Genomic DNA, 22,710 nt, shown 5'->3' on the forward strand with positions numbered 1-22,710 from the left:
GTGTAAGGCAACCTAAATATATAGGGGGTCACTAACCAGCTTCTTCATATTGACTCCAAATGTGACATTACTGAAGTGAAAACACTTGTATTTACACAAAATACAAGATCACTTTCATGTATCTTTCAGCAGGACACATTCTAAACTACCTGAGGGGGCTTCAATAAATAACAGTAGATACAAAGTCTGTGTAGAATCTAGTAATTCATAACTAAATTTTACCCTGTATTATGATCTCATTAATCAGCTTCTATACTGTGGGCTTGTCAATCTACTGGAGAAGCTGTATGTCTAAACCCTAATCATTTAGGGGTACATTTCCAAAGCAACGAGCAGACCTGTAACTTTACTCATATTAATGCTAATTAGAGTAGTATGAGTATTTCTCATGTTTTCTGGTGAACAGGCACCCTTTATTAGCTAGGAAGATGGTTACAGAAATAAAAAATAATCTGAAAAATGCATTACCCGGGATCTTATGAAAACTGACATTTAATGTGTATATAAAGGAATCCACTCTTATAGTAAGATAAAAACAATAGCAATGTACTATTTTGATTATTTTATTGTTTTTTTTTTAATCTTCAAAATTTTCTGCCATGAGACAGGAATGCATGATAGATAGAAATGGCTCAAACATCTTCACATGAAACACTCTGAATCATTTTTTTCATTCACAATTATTTTTCTAAAACATCTACAGTGACATAATCCCACCCATTTCCATCCATTATCACAGATTTAATTATCGGTTAAACAGTAGTTGCCAGCAATTGAAAGCTGTAAGGCTTTTTGCATATTACTCGAGTCTTTTGACCTACAGCACAAGGATATTACAACTGTAACTCTCACTTTACATGGCAACCCCTAAATGATAGATGTTTTCAAACAACATGTGTTGCTTATGTGGAGTTCATAAAAATGACAGAGAGATCGCTCTGTGTCCCACTAGCTTTGATAACACCTTTTTTTCTTTTAATAGAATTATTTTCTCACCTTACAGCATATTCCACATTTGGAACCATATAATTTGATTAAATGATCTTTATCTTGTGTCACTAATATTTGGCAAAACTGTAAGTCAGACACATTAGATCTCTCCAATAAAATACTATGTACAGAGCACAGTTTAAACAGTTGGGTTGCTTGGAATCCATATCTCCCTTCATTTGAAGAGAATTATTTTGAGGTTTTCTGGAACTGTTGTAAACAAGAGGATATTTTATACATATACATATACATATACATATACATATACATATACATATACATATAAAATAAATGTTCTAAATATCCTTTGGGAGTCCATTTGAGTTTTCTGATCTTACAAAATGATGACTAAATACCTGATCTGTAGCACTACTCCTGAGAAGATACTAGAAAGGGAATGACAGTTTTGATGCACTTTGGAATGGCACAATCACGTAAACGCTTGCACACTTAAGACTTATAAACTCATTCAAAGTTTCTAAACAAGACTTTCTAACTAAAACCTAAAATATCAGCACAATGCAGTAAGTTAAAAAAATTCTATGTAATCAAAATATAAACAAGTACATAGGAAACGCATATTTGTCAGTAAATCTATTTTTTTTTAAATGTAGGAAACTTATGTACTTAAAAAACAAATGTAGCTGTCTGACAAGTTTTGTTAAAAAAAAAAAAAAAAAAAATTCCAAATGCATAACAAATGCCATGATATCCTGTAACTGGCCAGGTATAACCACATAAAAGCTGCATGGCTTACAGCAACTTGGCGAAAGAAAAATCACACAAAAAGGAAAAAAAGAGCAAATCTCAAAATACGCAATGTGATCTACATTATTGTGTATTACCATGACTGCTAAAGGAGTCAGTAAAAAAAACATTTGCAGTTTATTGATTCTTAATGTCACCCCATAATAGTAAAAAAAAAAGACATTATCAACTTACTATATTAATCCCAAGCACCAATTTAACTACATTAATATTTTTCCTAGTGGTAAGGGAACAATTTCTGCTTCAAGCCTACATTTAACCCTAGACCCAACAGACTTTTGTTTTCTTGTCATGCATTCTCTTCCACTCACATCATGGTCAATATAAAGATTCTTAAGTTTCAAAATATCAAGGCGAGCAACTCTTTGAAAACTCAATTTCTTCTTACATTTTAATTAACTTTTAGGCCATCAACAATTCATTAACAAACCAATGTTTGGTTCAGTTCTATGATTAAATAGGTCTATACACAAGGAACAAGAAAAACTGTTCCTTGGTAAGTTTTGCCTTAGAACTAGCAGCACCTAGGGCAGACAGACTGCAAGCATGTCCACACTCCATTTAAAATTAGTAGTGTTAGAAAATTGCATATGTGTTAGATCAAGAAGGCAGTTTCATGAACATGGCATTATTCTCGTTTTTCCTCTTTTTTTCATTCAAAAAAAAAGAAAGAACAGCTCCACAAAACTAATTTTTCTAATTTTGTTTATGCACCTGGAAAAACAGCATAGTATTATTCAGCGGTATTTATTCAGTGCTTCTGTTTGATGTTAGTATTTCCAGAACACACTTTCACATGATGAAGGTGGTTTATTTCAGCTTTTCCTTAAAACCTTCCTTTTTTTCCAGTATTGACATCATGCCACTTCCTGACAGCAATTTCATAATTAAAAATGAATCTATGGTCATGTCCCATTACTAACTCTGACCAATTCTTGACAAACTGTCAAGTTAGGCCCTTGGGATTGTTCCACATATTGAAACAAAGCCAGACTAAAAATCTCACTGAAACCCAACAGCTGGAGTGGGCATGAATCTCAGCTATTTCCCCCTCCTTGTTTAAACCCTCTACACCTTTTATTGAAAACACACACACCAAGGGAAAATAAAGACCATCTGAGTTTGAAGTGTTAAGACACTGGTGAATTATCTTGCTGGTCTTCAGTAACAGTGGATTCACTTTGCTCCTCACTTGTTTCATTGGATGGTTCTTCATAGCTTGGTTCACCTGGATCTAGACTGCTCCCTTCACTTTGCTCCTCACTTTGCTCCTCAATGGCCTCCACAGTCTGCTCCAAATTGCTTTCCAAACATGTGAGAGAGCTGCCGGTCACGCTTTCACTTTGTGCCATTTCATCAAATGATTGTAAAAGAGGTGCAGGTGACTCTACCAGACTTTCACTTGCAGGGATGGGTGCTTTGGTTGTACCAATTTCTACTATAATGTCATTTTGTGGCAAAGTTATCTTCTCCACAAGTCTCCATTGAATAATACTCATGTCTTTCCCTCCAGTTGAAATCAAGTGACCATCATTATATGTAAAGCTGACATTTGTCACATGACTGCTGTGAGCACTGTATTTATGACTGGGGGCCTATTAATGCAAAATTGGGTGGGGAAAAGAGAGAGAGAGAGAGAGAGAGAGAGAGAGAGAGAGAGAGAGAGAGAGAGAGAGAGAGAGAGAGAGAGAGAGAGAGAGAGAGAGATGAATTAATTATCAATCTTTTCCTGTTATTTGTTAATATCAAAACATGACTAAAATACCTATGGGAGTATTCCAAAGAATAATTTATATATACCAACTACACCAATCTATATTTATTCTTCCTGGGACACAGTTTTCCCCCGTGTATTATTACTGAATTGTATAAATTCCAAATTGTTGAAGAGTTTTCAGTGTCTGGGCGGGCTATAAGTATTTGCAAAGGGCCAGATACGGATTTTTTTTAAATAGACAACTTTAAAACATATATCAATACAAATTAATTTACCACTTAAGAGGCAAACAAAATTATTTTATTAGTAAGTTACTTTTCCAACATATATATATACAGGAAATTTATACATGGATAGGCATAAAACCATAGAGATATCATACATGTACACATAGCTATGCATAACTTTGTGTCCGTGTATTTATATATTTTACACAGACATGTTAAAAACATTATTAAACTTGCAAAGTGAAACCCTCAAAAGCTAGGAAATGCCAGAATTATGGTTGGCTGTACACCCTTAATTCAGTCTCTCCTCCCCTTTCATATAAGTATTATGGCACAGTTTTTAATTACATGAACACTTACTTTTACTTTGACAGAGCCTTTGTCTCAATCAGTGAGAGGGATGGGCCTTCTGTGGGGACCCATCTTACAATAGCTGAATCACCTGGCATGGAACTTTTCAGCCCAAATGACTGAAGTTTGTCAAAGTTGCAAATGAAAACAGGGTCTTTTAAGAGGAAACAACCTTAGCTTTACTACTAGCCCTGCCTATAATACAGCCAAGAGAGTAGACTAAACTTACCTTTGGCTTGGAGCAAGGATACTGAAAGAGATGAACCTTACAGAAATCATCAGCAACTGCTATCACCTTTCGATTATGGGCTCTGACAAGAGCATTTATATCTGTCCCATCTGATCCTTCAGGCCATACTCCTAGGATATGCACACACAGATATATTTAGCAACAGTAATTTTAAAAAAATTAAAAATCCTGAAGCACAAATGTGATCTATGAAACCTAGAATTAGACTAAAAATAATGGCAAGAATAAATTGGGAAACTGAATAGGATATTGAACTCAACTTTATATTTCACACCAAGAAAATTAATCTGACTTACTGAATTGCAAATTTAGCATCTCAATCCTGCAAATACAATGCACAATAAATACTTAGTTTAAATTTCAACTTATTGCAAAAACAGCTAAATGAATGCTGTTTAGTACATTTAACCTTGTTCTAAATCCCACACACTATTCATTGAAATTTCCGTTTTTAAATACTTTTAAAAAGCAAAATAATGACTGTGTAGTGGAATCCTCTTTTTAATGGCAGTATGAATAGGAACAGATAATTAGAAAAAGACCACTAGTGATCAGTTTGCACAGAAATTCAGCCTGGACACGTGCCACATATGCAAGCAGTACTTAAATAAAACAAAGATTTAGTGAATGACACACAAATTCAAAGCAAAGAACTGATATATATATAGACAGAAGAAAAGTAACATTGCCTGAAGTAAGGCGGGAGGAGCACTGAATTAAAAAAAGAGCAAGCTCTTGTGCCTTCCACATGCAGCAAAAATTACCATGCATATCTAAGAGCAAAGCTGGAGAAACAGCAAACCAAAAAATAAAAGGGGATACTTTACTTCATGATGCCAAATATAACAATTTAGCCATCCAGTTGCATAAATACAAAGAGCATTTTTTGTTCTGTTGCATTTTTAGGCAATAAACTAGTGGCATTTTATGCTTCCAAGTGATTGCAAAAGATGGCAATTATCAAAATAGGCAGGGAAGAATTGGTTAAAGCATTAAAAATACTTCCTCCACTTCTTTATATCATCAGGACAGAAATATTAGGGAACTAACAAAACCCAAAACCCTATAGGATTAGTGTCAGCCTGAAAGTTTTACAATATTGTATGTTCAACACTGCAATATGTTTAAAGCAAACAACTAAAATTGAAATTGTTATAAAACAATACCTCTATTCACTAGTATATATGAAGTTTGTTTGTGACACTGTTCACTGGGTCAGAAGTGGGCAATTTATTTTATCTAGAAGAAGAGAAGCCATGGGAAAACTAAAGAAATGTCTAATTCTTCACACTTTTTCAGGAAGGAGAAAGGAGCCTGGGCCAGTATTTGAGGATATTTGATGCAAGCGAAAGTTACTGCTGCTAAGTTACTGAAGTGAACAACATGAATTGCTGAGGCAAATATTTTGAATGTCTCAACAGTAATGATGTCTGTCTCAGAAGTAAATATCTTGAGAATTTTCAAGCAGCTAGAACTAAACCCATTGATCTTAAATATTTCCTTAATCTATTAATATAATATAACCAGCAGGTGGGGCTAACAAATGAACTTTAGAGTACGTTCAAAACTCTGCTGCAGACATTCCTTTGACATTTACATTTACAATCCTAAATAAAGAATTTTCTTAAGCAACAATTCTATAATTTTATCTATGTGAAACTTCAGATGCCATTCTGGACAGATGTTGACCACAGAGCTATACTAAATCCCCCTTCTTAATTTATGAGGAAAGCTGAGGGCTCTACTATATACACCAATTTGATTTTAGCAGTCAAACAAAAAGATAATATTTTTTTAAAATTTGGTATGATTTTTCCTTTAAAGATTTCAGGAAAAGTATGATGAGAATAACCTATCAACATGGCTGATTGAGTAAAAAGAGTATTGAATGTTTAAAAACTTTTAAAAACCAGCAATGTTTATATTATTAATATTTTGTATGACAGTTTACGCAATATTAGATATTGTCCTTTTGTGCTAGGTACTGTAACAAACACGAGACACTCCATGTCTAAAAAATTTACAATCTGAACAGACAAGTCAAAGAAAGATACAGGAAACATGCCCAAGAGGTGAAGTGACTTGCCAAGTGTCACAACAGGTCAGTGGCTGAATTAGGATGGAATTCATGTCTCATGCTAGATGACAATGTGTCAGTTTGAGACTAAGCCATTGGTCCAAGATGGGCCAGGAATGCCCAATAGTAGATAATTAAAACATGATGGGCCTTGAAACTTTTAAGTTTGCAACTACACTTTGAAGATAACCAATTATTTTTGGCAGAATAACTGATGTCATGCTATTGATTGTGCTCACTTTTAAACACATAAGTGAGTCACCAGTGGATTTTTCATTCAGAAGTATCACTCAGTTAACTTTCCATTGTGAACCCAAGACTTTTTAAGACTCTGAAGAATCTGAAAGTATTAAGTTTAATAAAACTTTTGTACATAAGAGTAAAGTGCACAATAATCTGGATGGAATGGAGATAAAATCAGAAACATTACAAGCAACTGAAGTGCAGATTAATACATAAGAGAATGAAAGGGCCTGGATGGTATAGTGTACTGGTAATGAGATACAGAGCTCTTCATCTACATGTCACCTTATCTGAATTTGGCCCAAGTCATCGCTAGCTCCCATCTGATGGCTGCAAAGTAGAATGGGCTGGTGGTCTAAATCCAAACCAGAGTGAATAGGTGTTCAACATTATAAATACAGGTACAACTACAACCGACTCTTGCATGCAATGCCAGCAATATAGCTAATGACTAAGCATGGAAATAGAATTCCTCTCGCTTCTCCAGATACTGTCCTTTTATATTACAGTTGAAAGACACGTCAGAAAAACAGTAGGGAATCTAATACCATAGCTCCCCACATTGTATCTACTACATTGTTAAATGTAGTGCTGTGGTAGTTTCAGTGCTTGCAAGATGGCATCTTTCATGAGCTCAAAATGTAAAGTAGAAAAAACTTAAAAGGAATGTATCGTAACATAAGAGAGGGTACAAGCTCACTCAGATCTTTTGCCTCATTAAAGTACTGCATTGCTCACTGACCAGGACAGTATTCTCTCATGAAAATGCTAAGAGCTTGACTCCTTGCACTTACTCATTTGTACCTGATGAATCTTTTGTGAGCTAAGGATGTCAACATGTATTAGACTACACGATTAACTGATAAGCCAAGGCTTATCAGTTAATCTTGTTGACTATATGCACTTCCCCCCTGCTGCCTCTGTATCAGAGGCAGCAAGGGGCGGGGAGATGGAAGCCAGTGCTTGTGAGGAGCTGGCTTTAAGGAGGCTCCCTAGGAGCACCAGATCTGCCTACCCCCCACATCCCTATGCTGCTGCCTCTGATAGAGAAGCAGCAGCGTGGAGGGTGAGGGGGCAGGCTGGAGTTGATACATATGGGAAGTTGGTTTTCAAGCAAGCTCCCCACACATGCTGGCTCGGTGGACCCAACAGCCCCCCCTCTCGCCCGCTGTCTCTTACAAAAGCAGTGAGGTGGGACATGCAGGAGCTAGTATGGGGTGGAGCTGGCTTAAAAGTGCCTCGGTGCTGCCTGCACTCTCACCCCCAACATGCTGCTGCCACTATCAGCTGGGGCTTGCCATGGACAGAAGCTGGTCTACGGCAGCAGCCCCTGTTCATGGCGGGTCCAAGCTCCCCATGGACAGAGGCTGCTGCCTTGGATCAGCCTGTGCTCTGAATGCATCAACAGACATTTTACACACATAATTACCCAATTAATTTAATTGTTCAAGCTAACAGAAGTCAGAATCCTAATCAAAACACCGACAAGCAACAGTGTAAGTATCTATTCGCCTACTCAACAGGCATGTTGGCATACAAGAGTGTCACTGTAGCCATCAACTTAAAGGTAGCCCTTCTAAAGCACTTGTGCATAAATGCACTCCTTTCAGAGAGTGTATGTGGTTACCACCAAAGACCATGTAATGAGTAAGCATTTAGAAAAACATTTCTCTATTTTCTTCCTTCCAGCAAATGAACTGGCACTGAAAACTGAACACAACCAAGAAGAAAAGCTTTGCATACTCTTCTCTTTCACCCCCATGAATTCACCAATTTATTTCTAACTATTTTTTACATTTTATGTAAGTGTAAGCAACAAAGGTTAACCTCTTGTGTGAGTGGTGAATGTGAAACATTTAGCATCTCATTCACGTGATTTGGTTCACAACACTGGAAGGTTGACAACCTCTCTCAACAGTTCACAGACTGGCTCACACTTAGGACTAACAAAATACCATTTTGCAGAAAATAACTTTAATTATTCAGCCACAGCCATGAGTTTTGGTATAAAAATCATACACGACACTGACAGATCTTTACATTTTTGTAGATTTGATTTTTTAAATCTGCTTAATTTTCAAAGCGCTCTTCCTTTGCAGACAGAGGGCATACTGCTTATCTTTGACTGAAGTCCTCAGATGGTGCAGTTACCTTTGTGAGTCATGGACTACACAGTACAGACTATACACCTCAGATCTTTACTGTACTTTCTCTTCTCCTCACACACCCATTCCCAATGCCATCTCCCTGGACAAAATGGTTTATGGCTCAAGGCCCAAACTCCAACATCTAAAATCAGTACAACAAAAAAATCCCAAATCTTTAAGATTAAATGGAAGATGAATGTGTGTCACATATGTAGAATATTTTGCTATATGTGCTACAAAATGAAGGGTAAAAGCAAGTTAAATGGTGCTTACCAAACACTTGAAACCCTAGCACACAAGTGTACGTTGTCCAATCTATATCCTTACAATCCGAACGATTCCTGATAAGTTTACAGCCACTTGGAATGTCCCCTTTAAAGAAGTGAATAAACAATAATGACGTATGAATTAGATCCACCTATTTTGTTCTTTAAAAACACTACGAATGTTGGAGAAAATAATTAAGTGCAAATTTTTATACCAAGTTGAATCATTCTGGAAAGCCAATGACAAGCTAGAGTCCTTCATCGTGGAACAAATCCTTCACCAAATTTCAAGTACTTCTGAACTTTATTTTGGAACTTGATCCCAAGAGCCTGATTCTCCTCTTATTACACCTGTGTATCCCTAACTACTTTGATCTCAGCTCCAATTTTCTTCCATTTTACACTGGCCTAAGATCACAATTGGGACCTAACTCCCACTAGGCATTTAATGGCTTTGTCATTAAGTGCTTTATACAGTAAAACTCCAGTTGTCCGGCATCCAATGGTCCGGCACTATCTGGAACCCGGAAGTGCTCCAGGCAGCCGGACAATTGGAGCTGCTCTGCCCCTGGCTTCCCCGAGTCAGCCGCTGGTCGGTTTCAGCAGCATTTGACTTGGGGACGCGTGGGGCAGAGCATCTGGGGTGCTGTCGGGTTGGTCCCGTAGCGCTGCCCCTTAGCTCTGTGGGACCAACCCGGCAGCACCCCAGCTGCTCTGCCCCAGACTTTCCCAAGTCAGCCGCTGCTGAAACTGAGCAGTGGCTGACTCCGGGAAGCCAGGGGCAGAGCAGCTTCAATTGTCCAGCTGCCCGGAGCACTTCGGGAAGCGCTGACTTGGGGAAGTCTGGGACAGAGCAGATGGGGTGCTGCATGGTTGGTCCCACAGCGCCGAGGGGCGCAACTCTCCCACACCCTCCCAAACCCCTCATAGCCCCCCTTTCCTATTGTCCGGTATATCTGATAATCCGGCACCTCCTGGGTCCTAAAGGTGCCGGATTATCGGAAGTTTACTGTAAAATGTTTCAATGAACATCTTAGCCCTGCCAGGCCCCATATATGCAGCCAGTCACTCAGGAAGTTCTCTTTTAAAAATAATGATTCTGGGTAGTGAGACGTCATGGGAACCTTAATTCCCCTTCATTCACTCTGTAAGCAGACAGGGAATGATTCTGGCTTTCCGTACTGCAGTATGCCATTGCAGCCCTTCACTTCACTGCAGAGACAATTTGAGTCACAGAAACTCTGTGCAGATTCAGATACAGGTAGTCCCCGAGTTACGCGGATCCGACTTATGTCGGATCCGCAGTTACAAGCGGGGATTTTCTCGCCCCGGAGGACTCGAGCGGCGGGATGCCTGGTCCCGCCGCCCGCCTCCTCCGGGGCGAGAAAAGCTGTTTCCCGTCTCCCTGGTCTGCTGCGGGAGCCAGCAGACCAGGGAGACGGGGAGCAAAGCCGCGCAGGACCCGGGTCCGGACCCGCGGCCGCTTCCAGATCAGCTGGAAGTGCCGCGGTCCAGCCCGGGTCCTCTGCCGCTTTGCTCCGCGTCTCCCTGGTCTGCTGGGGGGGACGCAGCTAGTGCCCCCCCCCAGCAGACCAGGGAGATGTGGAGCAAAGCCTGGGGCCCGTGGTAGAGCAGGTGGGGCGCTGCCGGTTGGTCCCGCAGCACCGCTCCTTGGCACTACTGGACCAACCCAGCAGCACCCCAGCTGCTCAGCCCCAGGAGTCCTGATTCAGCCGCTGCTGATCAGTTTCAGCAGTGGCTGAATCAGGACGCCTGGGGCAGAGCAGCTGGGGTGCTGCTGGGTTGGTCCAGTAGCGCCGAGGAGCGGCCGCGCTACTGGGCCAACCCAGCAGCACCCGAGCTGCTCTACCCCAGGCGTCCCCAAGTTAGCCGCTGCTGAAACTGACCAGCGGCTGACTACAGGAAGCCGGAGGCAGAGTTGCTCTGCCTCAGGCTTCCTGGAATCAGCTGCTGATCAGTTTCAGCAGCAGCTGACTTGGGGACGCCTGGGGTTCTTAAGTTGAATCTGTATGTAAGTCAGAACTGGTGTCCAGATTCAGCGGCTGAATCTGGATGCCAGTTCCGACTTACATACAGATTCAACTTAAGAACAAACCTACAGTCCCTATCTTGTACGTAACCCGGGGACTGCCTGTACAGGACTATCAACTAAGAGTTAAATTTGCAATGGGTAAAGTAGAACTGTGAAGGCGCTAAACATTTTTCATTTGTGAGTAGTGGTTCTTCATGCCTATGAAGAAAAAGGAGCCACAAACCATCAATTCCAAAATGGCAACTTCCCCCAAAACAGAATGGGGGGGGAGGGGGAATCTATTTTTAAAACAGATTAAAACATCTGTGCTCTGACCAGCTCTCCTTGCTTTTGGCCTTGCTCTGCATAGTTACTAGGTATATTTAATAGTTAAATACATATACATTTAAAAATGCAGAAGGCACGCAAACACTGTCACTATACAGATATATAAATACTGTTATTGGTTCTCTTTCAAACCTTACACACCTCAAGAGATCACATTGCTACTGAATACTAAACAGACAAGATATACCTACTACTTTCAAAGTGCAAAAACTTTTGGAGTAACATCACAACCTTGTGCAATTTGTTCTATAAATTCTAAGTTGTTATCCTGATTTATGACCTTGTAGTGAAGTAAACTATATTTGGAATTGCCATTAGGTAATACACAGCTCTGAATATCATCAGGATGAGGTTACAAAAGTTCAAATTAGTTCCTTTGTCAGAAAGCATTTTGCACAGATAGTCCTGACTACAAACATTCTTCTGTGTTTTCTGATTGCTAAGGCAAATTTCTGTCCCATACATACAATTTAATTTCATACTTACAGTATAGTATTTCATAGTCTCCTGAGTTTGACATTATATACTTGTTGTCCGGGGACCAGTCAAGGTGTGTAATATAGCTGGAATGTCCCTAAAGAATAACATAATAATGCCAAAATGAAACTTTTAACTTCCATCATCATTAAAACATAAACGTATCCAGTGATTGTGAAAAAATTACCAAGTTGTAAGATAATTAAAATGAGAAGTCAGTAATGAGTTGTTCTTTTTCCAGAATCTATTGTAAACATTTGCATTCCTGTAGATTCCTATTACACAAACACACATTTGCCATGAACTAAACAAACATGAATCTGGCTAAGTGATTTTCTGAGTTAGGTGGACTCTTTCTTGGTAACAATATTGTCCATTCATGATACAAATTAATCCAAGCAGACAAATTTTCAAGTATGGATGAATTCATGAAATGATAGAACAAAGCTCTATTTGCAACCAATCAATTAGGAAAAACAAATCATGTTGAATTGTGATTTGATATGACATCTAGACTCAAGGCATGAGTTTGCTTGAAGAATTTAATAATAAAAAATAGGCATTGAGCTGCGACAATAGTTGTCTTAGCATGTAATTGCATTAATAAAAATAGCATTAATAAAAGTAGAGGTACATGGTAGATTTTCTGAAATGTGCAGCACCCACAGCTGTGGCTAGGTTTTTTGAAAAGCTCAGCTCCTGCTTAGACACACGAGTATATGGCTGGATTTTCAGAAACGTGGAGCTGCTGGGAGTGCAGCTCTTGTGAAAATTCAGCCTAGTGGGAGCTACTGATGCTAGGCTCTCTTGGAAATGCAACCCACAGACCTTAGCAAGACAGAACACTGACACTCTGATGAACAACCAAGAATCCCAAGAGCTGCCTCCTACTTTTCTCCTTAAATGATGATTAAATTAATACAGATAAATGAACCTGAAGTCGTATAAAAACTGCTTTTATAAATCTGTCAGATTCAATACCACAAAGTGGTCAATGGAAACTCACAGAAAGCCTACTTTTTTTTAATACTGTCCATAATACATCAAGTTAACTTTTCATTCATTTGTGCCAAAATCTTACATTCTGCTACCAGTTCTTATTTTTACTGAACAGCAGTGCAAACTATTTAAAGGGGGCTCAAAATTCCCTTGTATATTCCTTTAATAAGCTCATTTTAGGCAACTTCAGGCAAGCCCAGAGGGAAGGAAAGGGAATTTGACATTTGTACAGGTGGTAGAAAATTAATCCAGAAGTAGCAATAAAAAAGTGCTTTTTATTTGGAAATGGTTCACAACTCAGAACAGTCTCTTGGTAAATTATAAATCCAAACTGGGAGAGCAAAGAAACATGACATATGTAATATAAACCAATTCTTAAATGACTACAGAAAAAAACCAAGGTGGGTGAGGTAATACCTTGAAAGGCTGCAAATTACAAAGCTCAGGATTTCTGTGCTCTGTTTTTATTAAAAAACCTGCACCTGACCCCTGCTTTATGTTTCTACCTATCCTACTCAATTACCACCCTTTTAAAATGCACACCTGCAAGCTTTATTTTCAGATTACTGCTCACCATATCATCTACATTATTACACTGATCAAGTTACAAGAAAAAATCCAACTACAGAATGAAATAATAGCGCGACCAGGAACAGCTAACAGGAGAGTTTGGAGAGGCAGTTCTCCAAGTGAAAGAGGAGTAAAAACGTGACCCTTGTGGTAAGTGGCTGTCTGGAGTGTGTGTTTGTGTGTGGAGGAGTTATTTGCAGTGTGCTGAGCTTGTGTTTGTCTGTTTGGTTTGTTTGTTTGTTTGCTTTGTTTGTTTGAAGGAGCTTCTAAAAGGTTTGAAATCTAGAAGCCTCTGTTAATTAGCTGAGCCTCAGTCAGGGGAAGGGGCTACCAGAGCTATATAAGCCTGTGACTCAGTGACCAGGGAGAGCGAGACCAGGAACAGCTAACAGGAGAGTTTGGAGAGGCAGTTTAGAGAGGGGGAGTTTAGAGGGCACTAGTGACTTCTGACCTTCTTTAAAACATAACTCTTAGAATAATCTATATTCCAGAGGTTTAAAAAGAATCCCAGTTTATACTTAAACTTATTCATTAGAAAAATGGAGACAGAAGCCCAGCAGCAGAGTGGGGGCTATCCTGTTTATTGTGTCGAGTGTAACATGTATGATTACCTGCCCTGTGGGCGGGTGGCGTATGTGTGCAACAGTTGCAAGGAGCTCCTGACCCTCAGAGACCGAGTTCGGGCTTTGGAGGCCAGGGTGGCTGAACTGGAGGACCTAAGGGAGGTAGAGAGCTATGTTGATGAGACTTTCCGGGACACTGTAGTACTGTCCCACCTCCAGTCTGAGAGCCCCAGTGCTCTTAAAGAGGATGAAAGTCTCAAGTGAACAGAGCATTCAATGGGAGCAGAGAGAAACCATCCCGTAGTTGGGACCCTCCTCCCAGAGCAGTGGTCCCCAACCATTTGAGGTTGCCGGGTGCCAGGGGGCGTGGCTGTTCGCCCGCCGGGTGCCTGGGGGCGGCCCCCCCCTTGCGCACCCAGGGCCGGGGCCCCCCCATAGCTGCATTCCCGAGGCCGGGGCCCCCCCATAGCCGCATTCCCGGGGCCGGCGCTCTCCCCTCAAGTGCCGCGCGCCCAGGGCCGTCGCTGGCGCTCGCTCTCTCCCCCCCTCCTCCAAGCACCACGCGCCTGGGGGCCGGCGCTCTCCAAGTGCTGCGCGCCCGGCGTACCCTGCAAGTGCCGCGTGCCCGGGGCTGGCGCTGGAGCTCCCCCCCCCCAAGCACCGCGCGCCCGGGGCCTGTGCTCCCCCCATGCGCCGCGTGCCCAGAGCGCGGGCGGTCAATCCGCGGCGCCCCCGGGGCCGGCGCTCACCGTGCGCCATGCGCCCGGGGCCAGCTCCGGCACCGCGCATGCGCCACGTGCCCGGGGCCAGGCCAGCCCTGAGCACTTGGCGGGTGCAGACAAATGCCCCCGCGGGCGCCATGGCACCTGCGGGCACCGTGTTGGGGACCACTGTCCCAGAGGATGTTGCGGTATCCTCTCGCACTGAGGATACCTCTGGGGGGGGGGGGGGGGCGGGGAATGCCCGTTAGGAAGAGGCAGGTGTTAGTAGTGGGTGATTTGATCGTTAGAAACATAGATAGTTGGGTTTATGATGACTGGGAGAACCGTATAGTCACTTGCCTGCCTGGTGCAAAGGTTGCGGATCTTTCGAGGCATCTAGACAGACTTATGTGTAGTGCTGGGAAGGAGCCGGTGGTCATGGTACATGTAGGTACCAATGACATAGGGAAGGGTAGGAGAGATATCCTGGAGGCCAAATTTAGGCTGCTAGGAAAGAGACTGAAATCCAGGACCTCTATGGTGGCATTCTCGGAAATGCTTCCAGTTCTACGCGCAGGGCCGGGTAGGCAGGCCGAGCTTCAGAGTCTCAATGCGTGGATGAGACGATAGTGTAGGGAAGAGGGGTTTAGATTTATTAGGAACTGGGGACACTTTTGGGAGAGGGGGAGCCTATACAGGAAGGATGGGCTCCACCTAAACCAGGGTGGAACCAGACTGCTGGCACTAAACATTAAAAAGGCCGTAGAACAGTTTTTAAAATAAGAGATGGGGGAAAGCTGATTGGTGCGGAGATGCACGTAAATCGGAGGGAGACTTCTCTTAGAGGAGAATCCACTGATAGAGATTCTCTAAGCTGTAGTCAGAAAGAGAGGAGGGGAGAGGACAAACCATGGGCCAGAGCAGACAAACAACTGCATACAAAGGAATCCAATGCATCAGGGAAGGGCAGACAAATAAGCAGTGGCAAATTTTTAAAGTGCTTGTACACAAATGCTAGGAGTCTGACTAATAAGATGGGTGAACTAGAGTACCTCGTATTAAATGAGAAGATTGACATAATAGGCATCACCGAAACCTGGTGGAATGAGGAAAATCTGTGGGACACAATCATACCGGGATATAAAATATATAAAAAGGATAGAGCAGGCTGGCTGGATGGCGGAGTGGCTGTATGTGAAAGATAATGTAGAATCAAACGAAATAAAAATATTAAGTGAATCAACATGTTCAATAGAATCGCTATGAATAGTAATTCCATGCTCCAATAATAAGAAATTAGCAGTAGGGATATATTACCGACCACCTGACCAGGACAGCAATACTGACATTGAAATGCTAAGGGAGATTAGAGAGGCTACTAAAATAAAGAACTCTGTAATAATGGGGGATTTTAATTACCCCCATATTGACTGGATCCATGTTACCTCAGGAAGAGAAGCGGAGATAAAATTTCTCAATGGCTTAAATGACTGCTTCTTGGAGCAGCTGGTGCAGGAACCCACAAGGGTAGAGGCAATTCTTGATTTAGTCCTGAGTGGAGTGCAGGATCAAGTCCAGGATATAACCGTTACAGGACCGCTTGGAAATAGTGACCATAATATAACAACATTAAACATTCCTGTGGTGGGTAGAACACCTCAGCAATCCAGCACCCTGGCATTTAATTTCAAAAAGGGGAATTACACAAAAATGAGGAGGTTTGTTAAACAGAAATTAAAAGGCACAGTGACTAGAGCCAAATCCCTGAAAGCTGCATGGAAACTTTTTAAAGACACCATAATAGAGGCCCAACTTAAATGTATACCCCAAATTAAAAAGCATAGCAAGAGACCTAAAAAAGAGTCACTGTGACTTAACCACCATGTAAAAGAAGCAGTGAGGGACAAAAAGGTATCTTTGAAGAAGTGGAAGTCCAATCCTAGTGAGATAAATAGAAAAGAACATAAACACTGTCAAATCAAGTGTAAAAATGTAATAAGAAAAGCAAAAAAAGATTTTGAGGAACAGCTAGCCAAAAACTCAAAAAGAAATAACAAAATGTTTTTTAAATACATTAGAAGCAGGAAGCCTGCTAAAAAACTTGTGGGTCCCCTAGATGATCGAGCTATAAAAGGAGCAATCAAGGACGATAAAGCCATTGCAGAGAAACTAAATTATTTCTTTGCTTCAGTCTTCACGGCTGAGGACATTGGGGAGATTCCTGAATCTGCACCGTCCTTTGTGGGTGATGAATCTGAGGAACTGTCTCGGATTGAAGTGTCATTAGAGGAGGTTTTGGAACAAATAGAAAAACGTAATGTTAACAAATCTCTGGGACCGGATGGCATTCATCCAAGGGTTCTAAAAGAACTAAAATGGGAAATTGCTGAGCTATTATCTGTGGTTTGTAACCTATCCTTTAAATCGGCTTCTGTACCTAATGACTGGAAGGTAGCCAACGTGACACCAATATTTAAAAAGGGCTCTAGAGGCGATCCTGGCAATTACAGATTGGTAAGTCTAACTTCAGTACCAGGCAAATTAGTCGAAACAATAGTAAAGAATAAAATTGTGAAGCATGTAGAAGAACATAATTTGTTGGACAAAAGTCAACATGGTTTCTGTAAAGGGAAATCCTGTCTTACTAATCTGTTAGAGTTCTTTGAAGGGGTTAACAAACATGCGGACAAGGGGGATCCAGTAGATATAGTATACTTAGATTTTCAGAAAACCTTTGACAAGGTCCCTCACCAAAGGCTCTTGTGTAAATTACATGGCCATGGGATAAGAGGGAAGGTCCTTTCTTGGATTGAGAACTGGTTAAAAGACAGGAAACAAAGAGTAGGAATAAATGGTAAATTTTCAGAGTGGAGAGGGGTAACTAGTGGTGTCCCCCAAAGGTCAGTCCTGGGACCAATCCTTTTCAACTTATTCATTAATGATCTGGAGAAAGGGGTAAGCAGTGAGGTAGTAAAGTTTGCAGATGATACAAAACTGTTTAGGATAGTCAAGACAGAAGCAGACTGTGAGGGACTCCAAAAAGATCTCACCAAACTGAGTGAGTAGGCAACAAAATGGCAAATGAAATTTAATGTGGTTAAGTGTAGAGTAATGCACATCGGGAAAAATAACCTCAACTATACGTACAGTATGATGGGGGCTAAATTGGCTATGACAAATCATGAAAGAGATCTTGGAGTTATCGTGGACAGTTCTCTGAAAACTTCCACACAGTGTGCAGCGGCGGTCAAAAAGGCAAATAGGATGCTAGGAATTATTGGGAAAGGGATAGAAAATAAGACCCAGAATATCTTACTGCCCCTGTATAAAACTATGGTACGCCCACATCTCGAATACGGTGTACAGATGTGGTCTCCTCTCCTCAAAAAAGATATTTTGGCCTTAGAAAGGGTTCAGAAAAGGGCAACTAAAATAATTAGGGGTTTGGAACGGGTCCCATATGAGGAGAGGTTAAAGAGACTGGGACTTTTCAGTTTAGAAAAGAGGAGACTGAGGGGGGATATGATAGAGGTTTATAAAATCATGAGTGGTGTGGAGAGGGCCGATAAAGAAAAGTTATTTATTAGTTCCCTAAATAGAAGAACTAGAGGACACCAAATGAAATTAATGGGGAGCAGGTTTAAAACTAATAAAAGAAAGTTCTTCTTCACACAGCGTGTAGTCAACCTGTAGAACTCCTTGCCAGAGGAGGCTATGAAGGCTAGGACTATAATAGAGTTTAAAGAGAAGCTAGATAATTTCATGGAGGTTAGGTCCATAAAAGGCTATTAGCCAGGGGATAAAATGGTATCCTTGGCCTCTGTCTGTCAGAGGCTGGAGAGGAATGGCAGGAGACAAATCGCTTCATCATTGTCTTCGGTCTACCCTCTCTGGGGCACCTGGTGCTGGCCACTGTCGGTAGACAGGATACTGGGCTAGATGGACCTTTGGTCTGACCCAGTATGGCCGTTCTTATGTTCTTATGTTAATAATTTTATAACCGATTCCTGAAAAATAAGGGTTTTCTTTGTGCACGGCTACATTACACTGAAACCTCCACTTAAAGACAATCTTTAGCATGGAATTCTGTTTCTTAAAGGGCCAATTTAAAATGTCTGCAAGGATTCAAATACACTCCTGTTTGACTTTTAGTAAAAGCCAACTTCTACTAGGCCACTGACATAGTTCGTTCCTTGGGTTGCCAGTTAACACAGATTTCACTGTATTTAGTTTTGAACAACTATGATTGTTATTAGATTGTAGCTCTATACAGCAAAGTGGTAAATACAACTATAGAAAGATAAATGTCTATATCCTTAAGAAAACACCTTGAATTAGCAAATATAATTTAACTAAGAGTTTTTAATTGGAGCTGGGCAAAACTATTGCAGAACATATTCATGTTACAACATACACAGGGAGATGAACTTTTAGATCACTTTGCTGTGGATATTATTCTTTTTCTAGTAATAATTGTTCTTGCCATCAGCCTGCTACAGATACACCGTACAAGAAGTCCCAATCCTGCAATGCTTAATCACACAAGTAACCTTGCATTCCAATGACTCTAATGGGATTAATGGCACAAATAGAGTCTACTTGCATGAGGACAGGTTGTTGGATCTGATTACTGCCTATATGGCAAATATTAAGGTTTTAACCATGCCAAAGGGCACAGCATTGGGAAACTGCATCACTGGACGATGAGTTTTGGGACCACATTCATAGCTACACCCTTTCAGCATCTGTATCATATTCCCCTAGCTTGACTGTCCGCTCACTAGAAAGGTGGGAGGCAGTACGCATTGCCCCATCTATTTCTCAACAACATTGTGGCAATATGCATCTCTGGCAGAATTATGAAGGGGGTAGCTCCTGCAATCCCCTGCATACAAGAACTGAGAGTATGAGGTGATGGGCAATGGAGTAGGAGCTTCCCTTGTGTTCTTCCTCTTCCTATGCATCAATGTGTTCTAGCCAATCACAATCTGGCCCTAAGAAATTTGCATCTACACACATCTGTGGAATTAACTAACTGAGTCAATATAAAAGTACCCATTAGAATTAATTAATAAGAGTAGTCAAACCGGATTACAAGTGAAATCTTGTTTTTAATATGAGCCTTTCTTTATACACACCATTAAAATGAAGCAGTTCTAGCCAAATTATATGCTCTAGCAAAATTTTGTGTCAAACATGAACATATATCATATATGTGTCAGCATTTAGCTTACAGCCGTTGCCCTTCCTAAATACTCAGAACACTTTGGCAAAGAGCCACGATGCCAGGTTGATGGATCAATAGCTAGCATTACGAGCATAACCGTATATATCCATCATTAAGCCCTACTATTTGCCCTACAGCATGTGCATATTCAACTAGTGCCAAAACACAAAGACACTCTTCCCTGTGTACACAAGGTCATCAGTGTAAGTAACTGATAAATCCACACTCACAGTAACCTCTGTGTTAAAGATCTTTAGCCCTGATCCCATTTTTCTTTAAATCAATGTCAAAATTCATGGGAAACAGGTTTTCAGTATTAATGAATGAGCCTTACACTTGTGGAAAGAGAATGTGATGATGGATGTATTAAAATAATATATATTCCCATTGGTACATGCATCTCTAGGGTGTTTTTCTCTATGTAATGTTTCTGAAAAAATTAAAAAGATATCCAGGACTTATCAAGATCATTCCTTAGACCATATAATGGGGTCTATAATTTTGTGAAAGGATTCCTAACATCTTGAAAGGTGAGGACAAAGTTAAATTATCTTTATAGGCCAAAGATGAGCAAACTTGCCTCCTGTTTCTCTCTCCACACTGCACAGTCTTTTGCTATTTTTTTTTTTAGGTTACATCTAGACTGCAGTCTTCTTTTGGAAGAAGCTTTTCCAGAAGAGATATTCCACAAAAACTTCTTTCAAATGAGAGCATCCACACAGCAAAAGCACAACAAAAAAGTGATCTGCTTTTTCGAAAGGTAGCGTCCACATGGATTGGACTATATCTCGCATTTAAGTCATGATTACTTTGGATGGAGTGACCACCAAGGCACCTGTGCTTTTTCCTGGAGGCCTCTCCTTTTGAAAAAACACTCTTCCGCATCCACACACATCTTTTTCTGAAAAAGCTTTTTGGAAAAAGGCTTCTTCCTCACAGAATGAGATTTACCACTATTGGAAAAAACCCTCCGTTCTTTCGACTTTCTGTCAAAAGAACGCAATAGCACTGTGGACGTAAGTATTGTTTTTCCATGAAAACTGATGTTTTTCCGGGAAAACTCTGCATTTTAAACATACCCTAAGTTTTGTAACAAACCTCTTTCCTATTCACCAAAGGATGGCCTCCCACCTTCATTCATCCTCTAGTCTAATGCATGGCATGAGGAGAGTCACTTACAGAGCCAAATTCTTTCTGCCCAATCTCCCTCTGCAGATATGTGTTCCTACATGACCTAGTGTATGGTCCATCCTAGCTAGCCCTCTTCTTAGCAGCCACACGCCTACACCATACTCCCACTGAAGTTCTTATATAAAATATCTGTGGTGGCTGCTGAGTTTGCTGCAAAATTATATAGCCTGTATATAAAGACATATTTGTCATACTGCTCTCCTACCTGCCACTGTGTCCCTTAGAGAACTTGCTACATTTAGGAAAATGACAAGTCCTGATGATACTGTAGGATTAGTCAAACCTTTGAAATTATTAATTTATTGTTGATTGACAGACTATACTGCAGTTGAGAGAAGAACGCATTATAGTTTATGAGAACAATACACTGAAAAAACTGAAGCACACAATGAGACAGGATTTTTTCTGTCTTTTTTTCCCAAATCCTTAAAAGTTGCAAACTAACTCCAACATGAAAAAAAAACTTGGACAGCCGTTTACTAAATCCTGCCAGACCTTTGGCAGCTGTTAACATTCCTAGGGGTGGTGGGAGAGTGAACAAAGCTATTGGCAAAGGGGCTTCAGGCTGGAAAATCCCTTCAAGCAAGCAACCATGACAGGGTGAATCCAAACATAAAATGTTGTCATAATATTTAAAACAGCACAATGTTATATTCCAATAAAAATCTTCCTTCAGCAGCTACCACAGAGAGGCAGACTTTCTTTCACACACTATGTACTTATCACTAGTTATTAATATCTGGCTGGATAGATATCTCTCTTTGTACTGATAATATTTATCTGCCTCAATGGAATCAGGTGGTAAATTCATAAACCACAGATCACAGTGTCCACTGCTCAGACTACAATGTCCCCTTCCTTGAAACAATCATAGAATCATAGAATCATAGAATAATAGGACTGGAAGGGACCTCGAGAGGTCATCGAGTCCAGCTCCCCGCCCTCAAGGCAGGACCAAGCTCCATCTACACCATCCCTGACAGATGTCTATCTAACCTGTTCTTAAATATCTCCAGACAGGGAGATTCCACCACCTCCCTTGGCAATTTATTCCAATATTTGACCACTCTGACAGTTAGGAATTTTTTCCTAATGTCCAATCTAAACCTCCCCTGCTGCACTTTAAGCCCATTACTCCTTGTCCTGTCCTCAGTAACCAAGAGGAACAAATTTTCTCCTTCCTCCTTGTGACACCCTTTTAGATATTCGAAAACCGCTATCATGTCCCCCCTTAATCTTCTTTTTTCCAAACTAAACAAGCCCAGTTCATGAAGCCTGGCTTCACAGGTCATGTTCTCTAAACCTTTAATCATTCTTGTCGCTCTTCTCTGTACCCTTTCCAATTTCTCCACATCTTTCTTGAAATGTGGCGCCCAGAACTGGACACAGTACTCCAGCTAAGGCCTAACTAGTGCAGAGTAGAGCAGCAGAATGACTTCATGAGTTTTGCTTACAACACACCTGTTGATACAACCTAGAATCATATTTGCTTTTTTTGCAACAGTATCACACTGTTGACTCATATTCAACTTGTGGTCCACTATGACCCCTAGATCCCCTTCCGCC

General features: G+C 40.8%; 1 protein-coding gene across 6 annotated transcripts in view; it reads right to left on the reverse strand.

The window, feature by feature from the left end:
* Positions 1 to 547: 547 nt before the first annotated feature.
* The window catches only part of EML4 (EMAP like 4), a 256,343-nt gene continuing 234,180 nt past the window's right edge, over positions 548 to 22,710 (reverse strand). For all 6 annotated transcript variants that reach the window (XM_006133977.4, XM_075925435.1, XM_006133978.4 and 3 more), the window contains 4 exons: positions 11,903 to 11,990; positions 9,044 to 9,142; positions 4,283 to 4,413; positions 548 to 3,353 (listed from right to left, as the gene is read on the reverse strand). In XM_006133977.4, coding sequence (XP_006134039.1) covers positions 2,889 to 3,353; positions 4,283 to 4,413; positions 9,044 to 9,142; positions 11,903 to 11,990 — 783 coding nt within the window. In that variant the 3' untranslated portion in view covers positions 548 to 2,888. The remainder of the gene's footprint in view (positions 3,354 to 4,282; positions 4,414 to 9,043; positions 9,143 to 11,902; positions 11,991 to 22,710) is intronic.

Source organism: Pelodiscus sinensis, chromosome 3 (assembly GCF_049634645.1).
Source record: "Pelodiscus sinensis isolate JC-2024 chromosome 3, ASM4963464v1, whole genome shotgun sequence".
NCBI classification, from domain to species: Eukaryota; Metazoa; Chordata; order Testudines; family Trionychidae; genus Pelodiscus; species Pelodiscus sinensis.